This window comes from Serinus canaria, chromosome 20 (assembly GCF_022539315.1).
Source record: "Serinus canaria isolate serCan28SL12 chromosome 20, serCan2020, whole genome shotgun sequence".
Classification (NCBI taxonomy): Eukaryota; Metazoa; Chordata; class Aves; order Passeriformes; family Fringillidae; genus Serinus; species Serinus canaria.
In genome coordinates this window covers 4,289,923-4,305,823 of record NC_066333.1, presented here as the reverse complement: position 1 = coordinate 4,305,823, position 15,901 = coordinate 4,289,923, and the positions used below count along the sequence as shown (strand labels likewise).

Below are 15,901 nucleotides of genomic sequence, written 5' to 3'. Positions count from 1 at the left end.
AGTTCATCAGTTCCTCTGGCTACTGTGGCACAAAGTAACAAATTAACAGCTAATAGTCAGGATATTACAAAATTCTGCTTCCTTAAAGCTGTTTAAGCAGCTGCTCTGGCATCTCTTTGAGAATAAGACAATTCTGCTTTGAATTAATGCAAGAGAAGTAGCTGGCACGATTTGGCCATAGATTTAGAAATCACATAATCATGCATTACAGATACCCTTTCAGGCCCTCATTCTGGAACTGTTTTATGCTCAACACACTATCTATCTATTTAGCAGGCAACACCAAGTATCAGAACTATTTCCATACCTTTGGTAGTCCCTCTGCCTGAAGTAAAGCTAAAGATGGGTCAAAGAGGGGTCAAATAGCAATGGGACAGCATTGACCCCAGGTCACAGAGATCAGAAAAGACATCTTCATGTGTAACTTGGCTGGTTTCAGCACAGCATGTTTTTCCACATTCTTTACCACCCACAGAATTCCCTTCATTGTCCTAAAAACTGCCTCCAGGCAGCCAGGGATAGGATCAATAATCCAAACTTGAGGTCACCTGGAGGTAGCCAGCTCTCTTCTCCTGCCCTGCCCAACAGCCTGTGAGGAGCAGGCAGGGGCCACCAAGACCAGCATCCCACCTGGGACTGGCCAGTGCTGGGTGCCACAGGAACTGTGTGAGAGCTCTCTGAAAAACACTCAATGCACAGGTGAGACCTCAATATTTGCCCTCAAATTTCTGTTTTATAAGAAACTGTAAATCTCAATAATACTTCTGAATCCAAAATTCTTATCCTGTGCCAACCAACTTCAGCACAAGCAAGTTCCTCATGCTCTTTGCTTTGAATCTGCCAGATGACAGCTTACCTTGATGCTCTGCAGCCCCTGGGGACACCAAACATCACTTTTACACCTTCTTTATATCAGTTACAGTCTCGATATTTTCCCCATTACCTTGTCTTTTGCCAAAGTGAAGGAGTCTCCTTAGATTTGGGTTCAGCATTCAGGATGAATTATTCTTTTGGGAAAGCAACAAGTTGTTCAGTGGGACAGCTGAATCCACAGGCAAATTGTACAGCAGGATAGAGGCCTGCAAACCTGTGTTTTTAAACAAGGTACAACCAATCAAACCCATCCTCACAGCCCTAAAGAAGTGAAATCACTGAAACACGTAAATTAGTGGTAAAGCAAAAAGCTTTGCTTTATTGCTACAACAACTTTTGATCAAAAAGTCCCATCAGAGAGCTGCCCTGCTCAGCCTGCAGAACCACTCCAGGGCAGCAGAAGGCTTGGCAGTGCCTCTGGACTGTGCTTTATGGAGGGTTGTGTCTGCAGGTGCCCAGCTCTCCAGTTTCAGCCACAACACGGCTATCTCTGCCATCGATGGAGACAAGAAGTTCCCACTGGTTATTCGGTGCTGGTTTAGCAGGAAGGAGATGGAACACGAGGCCTCGGGAGGCAGGGCTGAGTTCAGCCCCCCGGTGTCCTGCATCATCACCTGCCCGACATGTCCCGACAGACGATTGTGACACGGGCAAGGGGGACACCTGCTGGGCTGCCTGCCTTGCTACAGCCCAGCTGCAATAAAAACCATATAAAACCAGACATTTCATTACATCTTCAAAAGCTGTAAAACACACACTCTCCAAAACCCCTGAGCCTTACTATGACAGTCTCGAAGAGGGAGTTTTCCTCTCCACGAGCTGCTGTGTGTGAGCAGCACTGAACTGTGCCAGCGTGTCCCATCCTCCAGGGCCAAGGACCGGGATGGGAGCTCAGCAGGCAGTGAGGCTCCGCCCTGCTGCACAGCATGAAGCCTTCTCTGCAGCGCTGAGGGTGCCAAGGACAGGGCTATGCCTGCTCACTGGGGTTCCCTGTGCCCGAGGCTCTGCTGGGAGCCTCTGCTGCCCGCGGGGCCTGCTTGGGAAGGCGGATGGGAACATAGACGTTGGAGGCACAGTGTTCCTTGAGGTACTCCCCCCCTTTCTCCTCATAGTCCTTCCTGCTGATCCAGCCTTCCTCACGGGCCATGTGCTCCACTGCCCAGTCCCTAGCCCCATACCAGGCATCCAGGACAGGGCTGGAAGCAAGGCTAACCTGGATGGAAGGAAAACAGAAGAACAATGTCAATTCAGCACAGGGGAGGGAAGCCCTTTTTACCCTGGTTACAATGGTATATGACACACTCAACTGAATTTCAGAAATTTGAGCTGATCTGTCACTGTCTCTCAGAAAGAGTAATGTTAGGTTCAACTGTGTTTTCACCTTCTTATCAATTCCTAAGCAATCAATTTGCAAATTTACAGCCAAACATGCTTTTGTGTGCATGGTCCTTTAGTAGAAGCAGACCTTACTTTTCCCTGCTCACTATGCTGTCTTCACAAAGAGCAACTGAATCTTTGCTAACCTGCATCTTCTCAGGTCAAAGAGCTGTTTGCTGAGTCTTGCTTTAAAACCCTCTCCATGCCCATACTCTAAGTACTCTTGCTCTGCACCTCACTCAATTCCATCTGTACACAGCAGAACAGATTGTTCACAAAAACACCATGGCAACACACATACCTGAAAGGATGACTGGAATGGTCTCATTTCCAGCAGTTCCTTCTGGATTCTGGCTTTCAGTCCAGGGTACATTGTATTTCCACCAGTGAGGAAAACATTCTGGACAAGGATAGCCTGTTGTTCCTTGGAATACCTGTGAAGAGAAAGAACAGCTTCAGCTTTTCTCAAGGACATCTGTCCTATGAACTGCAACAGCTGTGGGGAATACTGCAAATTGTCCTAGGATTCACTTGGAGAAACTTCATTTTTCTAACACCAAAAACCTTCTTTGTTTTCTGGAAATTAAGGGAGTGGCAGAAAAAGTCCTGAAAGCACTCAGCTCCTCATAAATCAACAACTGGATTTCTTTCTAGGGCTGGAATTCCTCCCTTTCAGAAAATGTGATCTCCTATGTTCATACAGTTCAGGGGTGACATTTCATCAATGCTAATTTATCTGGAAATGTCCAGCAGGTGTACCTGTATCTTAACTTTAAAATGTTACCCCTGATTTTGATTTCCCAAAACCAGAGACTGCCAGCTCACTGTTGCAAGTGTTTGCTGTTTCCCTCAATAACGAGTTGGACCAGGGATCTCTAAAGTGGGGTCTGTGCAAAACAATCCAGTGAGGTACAGGCAGATAAATTGATAAATACATTTAAAGGGTGGTTATTTCACCTTTCTCTCTTTCTTTTTTAATTTCTATTTTTGTCTATGTTTTAAAATATTCATAATAGTTTAGTAGTAGCTGTAATTTACAAATCTACATATATTAGAGGTGTGTGCTCAAAAATTTATCATTGATGGGGTTATAGATCAAAAAACTTTGTAGACTCACTGACTTAAGCAGAGTTACACGTGGCTTTGAGGAAGACATGTCTAACCTGCAATTCTTGATTTCCCCAAAAATAACTATTCAACATATTTTCTCAAATTATTGCTAAATCCCCAGCATTTCAAAAGCTGCTATCAAATGAAGAATAGCTTGTGTGAAGTGAATAGTTCTGTAAACTCACCTCTCAAGGACATATTGCATGGTTTCTGCTATCCCAGCCTGGTCCTCTCCTATCAGGGAGGGCTGGAAGACAATCTCTGGAGCCCTGATTCTTTCAGTGCCAAGGAAAAGCTGGTGGTACTCTGCCAGGTTAAACACGGGCTTTAAAAACATTGAGAAGTTGGGGGGAATTATGTTAAAGAACAATAACAGCCTACAACAAGCAATGTTTCCAAACAATTCTGTACAAAAACCTAAATGGTAATGCTCCCACAGAGAAGTAGCACTCTGGTAAAGGTTCCAAAAGGTCAGGGAAGCTGGACTTTTCCTATAATTTATTCTGCTTGGAGACACTTAATTCTAAGGCTCAACCTCACAAGCTGAAAGCTGTGCCCACTGGGATATCAGGCTATGGATCACAGACAAAAACACTTGAGCAGAACTTCTTTCCCTTAATAACACAGCTCTGCTACACCAGGCACTGCCTGCAGAGTGAGCCAAGAGGGAATTCTCATCCTAAACCACCAGCTAAGATTGCCAGGATTTCTCTCTTCATGTCCTGTTCAGGTAGTTTAGGCATCCCTTCCAAGAGCAGGCAAACAATGTTTGCATCCCACTTGCCCAGCCAGTCTGCAATGTCAGCAGACTGGCTGGGCCAAGTGGGATGCAAACCCCTGGCACAAGGTGTAAATACAGAAACCAAACCTGCACTGCAGCAACTGGCTTCTCAACTTCAGGCTGCTCCTCAGCAAATAAAGGCTCAAACTCATTTATACTTTCCACATCCTCCAGGGACTGCTCACTGCCCACTGGATCCAAGTCAGGAGTCTGGAAACAGAGCAAGTTATGGAAGCTTAGCTCAGGTGTGATTTCAATTCTGGTGACATGGCTGGAAAACTCAGTCTCCTCAAATCTCAACTCTTAACTCTTTAACATGCCTGAAAACAAATATGCCCAGGAAACAGAAATACAGACATTCACACAAAGCACAAAAATCAAACACTTCCCAATGCCAGCTCAGAAATGCAGGCCTCAATCACCAGGCTGACTGCCAGGATCCCAGGCAGCCATGTCCTAGGCATAACAGCATATTAAAACTTGGTAAAATAGCTTTTTATATTGGTTAAGACCTGGTACCCTTCCAACACCTCTAACTGCTCTATAATTACCATTAAATTCCCTATTTTACTTGTGTGGGACTGGAAAACAAATATTTGCTAGCTACAAAGCCACCACACAATTTTTGAGAGTTTCAACTGTCTACTATTTGCTCACAGGATGAACCAAATCCCCTTTTATTTTACACAGACATGAAGCTCTGTCCTAATGAAAAGCATCACTCAAAATCCTATAAGACTCCTGTTGTGAGGTAGGAACATGTTGTCAATTTTCTTTTTTTTGGTGTTACAATGTTACCTTTGGGATTTTGTTACTAAATATTTGGGTTTTGCTATTTTAAACTTGAAACATTTGTTGCAATGCCACAATGAGTCAAAATGACATCCTTCAAACATTCCTCAATGTCTATTTTATATCTAATTAATAAATTCAATTAATCAGACTGAACTTTAGAAGTGTTCATTGTTCCAGCAAAAAGTGTAGTCTCATGAAGTCCTGTTAAATGCATTTCTTTTTTTATCTTATAAGAAAAAGGAAAAAGACAAAACCAGAAAGTTACAGAGACTCAGCTGAACATCTGGTCTTACAAAGGGATTTTATGATAATTCTAAGTGCTCTCTCAAGGCACAGACCAAATGACAAAGCTTGTGGATTCATTCTGAGGTCTGAGATTGCACCCAGCAAACAGCAGGGGTGTGGGAGATGCTGGAATTTAGGCACAGTCACTGAGAAAAATGACAGGTAACTGCTTATCTTTCAATTCTCTTTTTTCTAGAATACCTTCTTTGGACAGAAGGCAGAAGGATTCTTCACCACAATGATAAGCCCATCATCTGCCTGAATTTTGCTGAAGCACAATAATTCTGATTCTTACACTGATAATCATAGAAACATGGAATGGTTTGGGTTGGAAGGGACCTTAAAAGCTCATCCAGTTCCACCCACTGCCATGGGCAGGGACACCTTCCACTAGACCAGCCTGCTCCAAGCTGGCCTTGAACACTTCCAGGGATGGGCAAACACTTCCAGGAATGGGCTAACCACAGCTTACCTGGGCAACCTAAATAAGGATCTCCCCTCTATGCTTCAATTTTCTCTTTTTCTCTGCACCTTTTCCCTGAACAGAAGCTGATAAAGCTAAAAAAGCTCTGTCTTAAGTGACTTGGAAGGCAATTAAAAGCACATGCACAAGCAGCCTTAGAGCACCCCTTGGCAGCAGCTGCTGTGTGCTGGGCCTGTGTTAGTCTGGCAAAGCAGACAAGGAGCTCCTCATCTTCAGGACAACTGCAATAACCAAGTGTAGCAAATAATCTTTCATTAAGAAACCAAAACAGAACATGCTGCTTAAATCCACCAAAAATAGACAGCTACAATAAAGGCAGGGTTGGCTGTTTACCATTTAAGTTCTCTGCACCTGAAGAGGAAAAACAAAAAGGAGAACAAATACTTTTTTAAACAAAAAGATGGATGGGTTGTATCTTTATCTCCTTTGTATGTTTAACAGAAGACTAATGAAGATTAAGGATGGTTGTCTCAGGACATTCTCTCTGAAAAGAGAGAAACAGTTGCCAACTTAATAATGACTTGCAATGTGTTAAAGAAAAAGCTTAGTTCATCAGTGGAAGTCAGAAGGGACAATTTTCAAGCACAGAAGTTTAATTCATTCAGAGATAAAATGAGAATTATCTTGGTGAAAACATCCTACCTCTGGCTTGCTGTCCACAACATCTACTTCAATATTGACTTCTGACTGCAGGATTTTCTGCTTTGTCTGTTCAACAGACAGACTCAATTTGTTGATGTAAGACTGAAGCTCTTCTGCAGAGTCCATGTTCAGCTCCACCAAAGCTTTGTGGAACTGATCCATCTGACCATCTTCTAAAAGTTCCTGTGGAGAGATCAGAGCTAGCTGTGATGAACAAGACAGGGCAACAGCAGTCAGCAATGATGTACAGTCACTCTGCTTGCATGACTAGAGACTATGATGTGCACACTTTGACAGCATTTGAAGTATTTCCCAGAAGTGCTGTTCAGAAACTGAAAACATCCCCTGCATCAAAAATCTCTATTAACTCACAACTAACCTTGGCAAGCTCCTATCAGGGAACACCCACGACAGTCACAGCTTCTTCACCATGATGTGTGACCTTGTGATAGAGCCTGCCCTCCTCCCAAGCCACCACACTGCAACTCTGCCTGCGTTACCTGCACATACAGCAACCTGTCCAGCCTCTCCTGGTCCAGCTGCAGCTTTTCCTCCCGACGCCGCGCGTTGAGCTCCTGCAGCCGCCGCAGCTGCTGCTGCCTCTTCTCCTGCTTCTCCTCAGATGCCACAGTGCTGCCCAGCAGCTTGTTGGAGAAAGGCAGCTGCATCTTGTGCACGTTGTTCTCGTAGTACTCTGGGCACCGCCACTTCTGCAGCTCTGGGCATTTGGAAAGCAAAGCAATTTTTTGTTCTGGCAGCACAAAACGATTTGCATGTTATGTGCACCTTGTGTGAAAGATGAAAGGTGAGGGAAGAAGGCAAAAAGTGCAAGCACAGAATTCTGTCAGCTCTTGGCAACTGTTCCCAAGCTTGGCTGCCCCTCTGAGTGCTGCCTGCAGGTCACACACCCAGTGCAGGCAGCTCTGAGTTATCTGGCCTCCAGGAAACAACAAGTACTGCAAAGTGCAAGTGCACATTGAAGTCTTTCTGCCCAAGGGGAGGGAGAGCGCTCACATATTTCTAAGGAAGGCTCATTCACAAGTGACAAATTTAAAAAAAAAAAAACCTTTTCTTCAGGCCCTACTTCAGATGACATTTGCCATGGAAATTTAATAACTTATTTAATTCACACAAAGTCATGAGAAATGTCCTGTGCAACTCTGGAAACCTTAAAGCAGATAGGAAACACAGAAATCCTAACCCCCTAAAATGTTTTGTTGACATATAAAGGAAACAAGCTCATTTTAAATCCTTTTCTGCTGAAACCATCACAATTTTTATTCACAGAGAAATTTAAACCAATACAGATTTCTAATTTCTAGTAGTAGTTAAATTTGATTTCTGGCTTAATTTTAAATACTAAACTGCTGTTAAATGTAAGGCTGATTACCACAAAGAAAGCAAAACAGAAGTAGAATATTTCTGAAAGAATTCGAGCCGAGTTCAAAACAAGGGGTAGAGAGGACAAACTAAAAACATTGAGAACAAGCGGGGAATTATGTTAAAGAACAACAACATGAGTGGGTGAACAACAACAATAAGTGAGAAAGTTTCCCAGACTTCAAGACAGACTAGAATCCACAAAAGTGTGGAGTAGATTATAGAGAGCAGTGTGGGTGTATCACTTGATGAGAAATTTAGGGGTTTGGGATTTTAGCATGTTGTGGATGGAAGCAAGATGGAGGGCACAGAGTGTCATCCTGGGCTTCTTCTTCATGGGTTTGGGTGGCATTTTGTAATTGGGCAGAAAAATCCCCATTGCAGCTCTGTGGGATCAGTTATTGGGTTAAAAAGGAAAATAATCCAGGTGTCAGTTCTTAAAGGGATAGTTTAGCCTTAAAAGACCTTGTTCCAAGAGATTGTTGGCCATTTTGTGCCTTCTAATGAAAAGCTGCCCAACTCACAGCAGTGAGACTCTTTCACTGATAAGAAATAATAAACACCTGAGTCTGAACATGAACTGCTGTCTCAAGTGCCTTCAGTCCAGACCCAGAGAAACTGAGGACAGGTACCCCCACAAGTGAGCACCAGCAGGTGGTGAATGAGAGCTGGTTTTACCTTCTATGTAGTCCTGGGCGACGTAGCTGTGCTCGTGCAGGATCTCCTCCATGCGGCTCAGCGTGATGGCTGCGAAATGCCCGGGGTACTTGAGCTGCAGCAGGCGCTGCAGGTACACAGCAGCCTGGCACCCCCCCAGGTTAATGCGCTTGCAGTTCTTGGCATCCAGCCTCAAAATGCAAACAGACACAGCTCACACTCAGGGAATTCACAGCAAATCAAACAGAGCTCCTGCTTTCCCCCAGATTATTTGATTTCTGTTGATGAATATTCACAGATAAATATTTCATTGTTTGTTTACCGGAGAATCTAACACACATGCTTTTCTCAGGCAACAGCAAAATCACTGCTATGTTCACTATTTGAACTATTCATAACTGCTGGTTCACTGTTTTATTGTGAAATAAAATAGTTCTGCTTTTTAAAAAAAGCCCAAATATTAAATAATTTTGGCTACAGCAAGGAGATGTTCTGCTCTAACAAGAGAAGTGATGGGTAGTGGCGCTAAAAGTAGTTTTTTAACCTTTGTAACACTTAGTGGTTGGACAAGTGTAAACCTTGAAAATTTATTATCAGATTTAATAAAGCCATCTCCTCCAGTAAGGACTAAAAAAAGAGAGAAAAAAATGCAAAAAGAGAAAGTAGAGCAATGTAGCAGAATAACCAAAATGATAAAAGCCTCCAGCACAGCAGAAGTCTCACACACAGAGCACTTCCCTTTGTCCCAAAGCTGCTTTAAAAGCTAAATTATGTTTGTTAATGCCCAGTCTCACTTGGGACACATATCCCCTTCTCCCTTTGAAAGGACACATCAAGGCACAATTAACAACTAAAACACAACATTTACAAGAGCTGCATTGCTTCCTCAAGTCAAAACTCAACACAACTTAGCAAAATCTGCAGACCTGGTTTTAACTCATCAGTCTAAATTATTGCAAGAGCTAATAGTGCAGGGCTGGAGGAAGAGGTATTTGCATCACTTGAAAAGCCAGTGGCTGCACCAGACTTAAGACATTCAGAACTCACCTGCCTTCTAAGACTGGCAAAATGTGTGTGCACTGGTACCCTGAGGATATCACCAAACCACTGCAGGGCCAGTTCTGCCTCCTGTTGTGATAAAAACTGTACAGGCTGTCCACGCCATAGGACACCTTTGGCACTTGGTAGCATTCAAAGAGGAGCTCAGACATCATTTGCCTTGAGTACAGAGGGTTGCAAACTGCTTCTGTCAGAACAATTGGGTGATCCACACAGCCCTGGGAGAGACAAGGGGAAAGAACAGTAATAAAGGTATGAAGGGAAAAGCCGGGGTTAGTTATCTCTGCTTCTTCTTTTAAGCATCAGCAAAAACTCCTCCAAAATGGGCATGAGAAAGCACTTTATGTGCAGGGTATTAATCATGAAAGTTAAATCATATCTGGTCTTTAAAGGGGCAAAAAATGTTAATGTCCATTCAATCAAAGAATAAACTCATGATGGTGGAGGAGAATAGACTTTTAAAGGCATATATAAATTATTTAAAATCTAAGTAACCAAAATCTATGCAACGAGACGAGTGAAAGCCAGTGGAAGTTTAGTTCCACTCTGAGTAAAGCTTTCAAATTGGTGTTGTCATGCAGGCAGAGGGCTCCACGGTCTGAGAAGCAACTCTCAACACAGCAGCAGTAAGTTTAGGGGAGTATGTTTAGATTAGATATTAAGCAAAGATTTCTCCCTGTGAGGCACTGGCACAGGTTGCCCAGGGAAGCTGTGACTGCTCAATCCCTGGAAGTGTCCAATGCCAGGCTGCACGGAAATCTGAGCAACCTGGGCCAGGGAAGCTGTCCCTGCCCATGGCAAGAGGTGGAGCGCGGTCCCTTCCAACCCAAACCATCCCGGGATCCACAGGCGGCTCCGCCCGGCCCGGCCCGGCCCGGCCGTACCTGCGAGGAGACGCCGAGGCGCTGGAAGACGTGGTCGAGGAGCAGCTCCTGCAGCTCCAGCTGGACGGGCACGTTGCGGTCGAAGGGCGAGCGCAGCAGCCAGCGCAGGGGCTCGGGGCTGCCCAGGTCGTTCCCCACCTGGGTCTCTGCGCCGGCCCCTCCGCGGGCCCCGCGGCTCCGCGCCGCCAGCGAGCGGAACCGCAGCAGCGGCTCGGCGGGCACGGCGGGGTCCGGGCAGGCCCATCCAGCCCGCGTCTGGAAGGAGCCGTTGTCAATGACCAGCGGCACCGGCTGCGGGCTCCGCACGGCCGCGCTCGGCTCCAGCACCGGGTCCGGGGCCCAGCGCGCGTCCCGGAACGCGAACACCCGCGTGGGCGCCGCCATGGCGGGCGCGCCTCCCGCCCGCGTCCGGCCGGCAACGCGGGCCCGCTCCGGGGTTCCGGGGCAGCGCTGCTGTGAGGCGCGGGGCCTTGAAGTAATCGAGGTAATTTTAAATGGGTGTGCTCCGTAATGTGAGAGCTTTGTGTGCTTCCAAGGAGAGGAGACCTAACCGCTGGGACAGGGAGCAGCCAGCACAGCACAGAATCGTGGAATGGACCTTAAAGGAGCTCATCCCACCCTCTGCCATGGCAGGGACACCTTCCCCCATCCCAGGCTGCTCCAAGTCCTGTCCAGCCTGGCCTTGGGCACTGCCAGGGATCCAGGGGCAGCCACAGCCTCTTTGGGCACTCTGTGTCAGGGCCTCACAGTAAAAAAATTTCTTCCTAATACTGAACTTAAATTTCCCCTCTTTCAGCTTGTACCATTCCCCCTTGGGCTGTCCCTGCAGGAAGAGTCACTGCCCAGCTTCCCTATAGCTCCTTCACCCTCTGGAAAAGTGCCATGAGGTCTGCAGACACCTTCTCGTGTCCAGGCTGGACAGCCCCAGCTCTCTGGCCCTTCTCGAGGTGCTCCAGAGCCCTCAGAGCATCGTGGCCTCCCCAGGACCTGCTCCAGCAGCTCCATGTCCTTCTGCTGCTGGAGACAGCCCAGCTGTGCCCAGTGGGTGAGCTGGGGTCTCACCAGAGCAGAGGGGGACAATCGTCTGCTCTGACCTGCTGGCATCCCTTACAGCATCATTCGGCTTGGAAAATGCTTCTGAGATCCATCGAGTCCAGCCTATGACCTAAGACAACCATGTCAACAGACCAGAGCCTCATCCAGCCTGTCACAGACATATTTTCTGAAAAATCCTTTTGCCAGGATCTTTTCTCCTGAGAAGTTGGGGAGCTTCAGCTTCTCCATGTTTTGCTGCTTTGGGATGTGATTTGGAGAATTGTTTACCCAGCATGTGAATTGTTTTTACTTGATGACCAATGACAGCCACCTGTGTCGAGGCTGTGAGCAGTCACAAGATTTTATCATTCCTTGCCTTTCCTTTCTAGCTTTCTGATGTCTCCTTTCTCTTCCTTTAGTATAGTTTTAGTATATAATTTTCTTTTAATATAATATATATCATAAAATAATAAATAAATAATAAATAACAAATACAATAATAAACAAATATAATAATATAAATAAAATATAAATAAATAATATAATAATAATAATATAAAATAATAAATAAATAATAAAATAATAAATCAGCCTTTTGAAACATGAATCAAGATTCTCATCTCTTCCCTCATCCTGGGGACCCTCAAACACCACCACAGCAGCCCTGGATATTGTCCTTCCTGGGCTGAGGGGCCCAGAACTGGGCACAGGAGCCAAGGTGACCCTCTCCAGTGCTAGCACAGGGCAGGAATCACTGTCCTGGTCCTGCTGGCCACAGTGTTCCTGAGACAGGCCAGGGTGCCATGGGCTTTGTTGGCCCCTTGGGCACAGCTAGCTGATGTTCAGCCACTGACCACCGGCACCCCCAGGGTGGAACCTGCCAAGACGATCTTAAACTGGGACGTCCTTTGCTGTAAGACCTTAGTGTGCTCTCAAGCGTAATGAGCAAGAAAGGAGACCTGATCAGTGGAACAGGCAGCAGGATCATCCCTTGGTCAAGGACATCCTGAAGCTAACGAGCTTTAAGGATGTAGCAAATTAAAATGTTGATGTATATCTACCTATGTATTGCTAACTTGGCAAAATACTCGAGGTCCATGTGTGCTAGTGCTGAACATGTTCATTATAGTGCTAAAAGAGACCCTTCACCTGAGGATGCACAGGAATTGCTGGGCTGATGTAACTTGCATGGAACTTACTAAGCAATCCTAACTTTGAGAGGGGCTGTGCTTGGAAATTCACTAACTCTGAATTTCTGTGTATGAACAATGGCAGGGAAAGCCCACGGGAGTGTGCTGGATTTCTGGAGTACCACTGAGCACCCAGGCTGGGGCAGCTCTGAAATGAACAAAGTCCCTCTCCAGTGTGTCATTATTGGCTTCTTGCACACCAGGTAACAAATCCAATTTTGTGGGTACCACCATCAGCCTGGGGCTGGGCTGCACCCCTGCTCCCCTTCACACAGGGCACCCCTGCCCTTCAAACTTGGGCTGGGAGACCTCCCCAATGGCTGTGGCTTGTGTGGAGGTGAAACCCCACAGCCCTGGGCCCTGCCCCTTGCCCAGGAGGTCACTGACACAGCCCAGGCATCTGCCACTCCTGTGCCACCAGGCAGGGAATGGCGAGGGCCTTTCCCCCTTATTTCACCCCCCATTCCCTGGGGAGAAGGGGTTCCAGGGTGGGATCCATCCTGCCATGGCAACAAGGATGTCCCAGGCTGGCTCAGCTCAGTGAAAGCCAGCGTGGACTCCAAGGGCTGCCCGTGATGTGACTGAGACACAGCTCATCATTAAAATGAAACAGATCACAGCTTCAGCTGCTCTCCATCCCTCTCAGCACTGTAGACAAGCTATCAACAGCATGATTTCCAGAGGTGCCCCCAACCTGCCACCCCCACTGAGTGAAATGGGGACTCAAATATTGAGCATCCTTGAAGCTCAGGGCTTTAATGGCTTTTCTCACTTGTTTACCCAATGCACAGAGCAGGGCTAATAGCTTTCTTTTATCATGCAAAGGTGTTATTAATGTGAATTAATAAGAATTTGCAGAGTTCATTTAGATCTTGGGATTAAAAAGGCTCATTTTAAGGGGCTGTTACTACATAAAAACAAACACACGCTCTGAGCAAGAGCATTACATGCAGGCAATCATTTGTAACGTGCATTTACATCACTGCTCTCTTCTTCTGAGAGCTACACAAACAACCTAGTCAAACAACCCTCTGTGAGGTAAGCAATAGATTATGGCTTTATTTTATTGAAGGAGAAACCCACAGCATGATGAATATCAAGTTGTCAAGTCCATATCTGGTTCCTTCTTTGATCACTGCTGAATTCCTTTACTCCTAAGTAATGCTTTTATAGACACACATCCTATAAAATGTGCTGGTTGCCTTTCTTGGAGGGAAGGGAGACAGAAGGGCAATTAAAATATAAAGGTTTATTTCCCTAAAGGATTAACTAATAGATGAGGATATACAGAGTAGGCTAAAAATAGAGTCTATTTGGGACATATTTGTGCTCTACATTGAATAAGAGCCCAGGAGAAGAATCTTGTAGCTGCTCATCCTCTACACCTCTCTGGAGGGTTGGATCTGTTTTATTCTCAAGAGCAGCCTTGGCTACTCAGTCTCAAAGTGGCCAAAGCCCTTGGTTACCTCCCCTATATCCAATGACAAGAACTATAACTACAGTTTTAACATAAGCCTGGAAAGCTTCCTAACCTGTATTTATCCTCTAAAGAGCAGCTGAAGAAAACATCTGACTTGATTGGCCTTTCTCAGTTGTTCTTATCCCCTATTAATCCCTGCTGCTCCCTCCCCAGCACGGGGCTGTCCCCTTTGCTGTTTTACCACCCCTTTCCTGTGACCACCGGCGCTGCCATGAGAGTGATTAAGAGGTGCTTGGAAAGGGGAGCACTCGGGCTGTTCTAAACTTAGAGTAACCTGAAGCAAGCCATGAGGTATCCCCTGGTTCCTCTGGTGAACGAGCTGACCTTTCCTCTGCTTTTCTTCTGGTTCTGCTTGCCCTTTGTCATGCTGCTGATCATCGCCATTATCTGGCTACAGCTGCTGCTTAATGAAGGTAAGTTGGGCAGTTGATCAGGTAAAATGCTGCTGCATGAAGTTACCTTCCTCTTTAAAGCACTCTGCTGGCTATTTTTAGACCATGCCACTTGTCACAGGAGGCAGCCAAAGGTTTGTTAGCACTGCTCGTAGCATATAGAAAATACAAACAGATTATTGTGCTTTTCTGCTAGAAATGCTTATAAGACAACCAAACTGCTACTTACCCTTCTTACACTCTCCCTTTTTCTCAGTGGTAATTTGATTTAAGAAGGACAAAGGACAAGTAATTTTTGGAGGTTTCTATTTCAAAAATCTCCCCGAAAGCAAGCCTAATCCTCTAAATCTGTACACTTTAAATTCTGGCCTCACAGTTCTCTTGCTCCTCTCCTTTTTGGAAAGGCATGGAAGGTTTTACTGGGGGAGCTGGTAAGGAATTCTTTTATGCTGAGGCTGATTGAAAGTTTTGAAGGGAGCAAGACACACATTTTCATTTACTTATGTATTTTTCCAGTTTGTTTTTCCAATCCATCCCAAATTTTTTCTTTTAACATGTCAGCAACCAATAAGAGGCTTTGGTTTAAACTAATAGTGAGCTTGTTGTTGCACTTGTGAGGATAAAGCCTTGCTACTCTGCTCTAAGGCTGGAGAAAAAAAAATCTAATCCTAGCTGAGGTAGTTCAAAATCAGTGACAAAATATCTATTTTACATAGCTGTGCCACATCCTTACACTGCAGTTGAGTGCTCAGGGTTTTGTCTGGACAGAGTAATGCTCTTGTTGTTTTGAAGGAGATTTTTCAGGTTATTCTTGCTACATTTACATTCACAATTTCTGGCCTGTAGTGACTGCTCTTAGCACCAGGCCTCCAACTGTTTCCACAAATGCTCTAAATTACATTTTAACCAGTAAGACCAGACACATCACTAAATCTTTACATACCAGCATATTTACAGAGTAAGAACATTAAAGCTTTTCTCAGTTATAAAAATAAAAGTACTCTTTTTAATAGCTTCCCTACTAATTCAGTCATATCCACTTCCTCTATGCTTGTTTGCAACAAGCACAATTAAAAATGTAGTGCTTCAGATTCTCCTTTAATAGAATTGCTGATTAAGAGCTAATTAGTTAAAATTAAACACTTGTAAAGGCCTTTTATTGTCTAGTTTGGTTTGAAAATCCTTTATTTCAGCTGGAAATAGTTCAGAGGAACATTGTCCAGCTCCTAGATGGAATGTGCAAGTCTTGCAGCCATGGGAATAAAAGTCACATACAGGTATTTTACATGTTCTTTTCAAACCTACTTCTAGCACAGATGCCCAGCACAGAAAAGATTGAGAAAGAATCTCCTGATGAGCCTGAATCTGACTCTGAAGATGAAATAACAGAGGAAGAAAACCAGGGTGATGCATCCAGTACAGAGATGCAAGAGGAGTCACAATCCAGTGGAGCTGTGGGAAGACTGAGGCCCAAGCC

At 45.1% G+C, this 15,901-nt stretch overlaps 1 protein-coding gene across 1 annotated transcript; it reads right to left on the bottom strand.

Annotated features, from left to right (window-relative positions):
• Window positions 1-1,165: 1,165 nt before the first annotated feature.
• On the bottom strand, window positions 1,166-10,718 carry ACTR5 (actin related protein 5). Its single transcript, XM_009092953.2, has 9 exons — window positions 10,328-10,718; window positions 9,432-9,661; window positions 8,406-8,575; window positions 6,848-7,065; window positions 6,348-6,530; window positions 4,229-4,351; window positions 3,546-3,685; window positions 2,552-2,684; window positions 1,166-2,086 (listed from the first exon to the last, which is right to left on the bottom strand). The coding sequence occupies exons 1-9, from the start codon at window positions 10,709-10,711 to the stop codon at window positions 1,841-1,843; spliced, it is 1,827 nt and encodes a 608-aa protein (XP_009091201.2). The 5' UTR covers window positions 10,712-10,718; the 3' UTR covers window positions 1,166-1,840.
• Window positions 10,719-15,901: the final 5,183 nt, after the last annotated feature.

Bases quoted from the DNA above. Each gene is read 5' to 3' on its own strand.
- ACTR5 (XM_009092953.2), bottom strand. From the start codon at position 10,711: ATGGCGGCGCCCACGCGGGTGTTCGCGTTCCGGGACGCGCGCTGGGCC. The intron at 9,662-10,327 runs GTACGGCCGGGC...TGTCTCTCCCAG, and splicing joins GCCTCGGCGTCTCCTCGCAG to GGCTGTGTGGATCACCCAAT. The intron at 8,576-9,431 runs GTGAGTTCTGAA...TTGCATTTTGAG, and splicing joins TTGCCAGTCTTAGAAGGCAG to GCTGGATGCCAAGAACTGCA.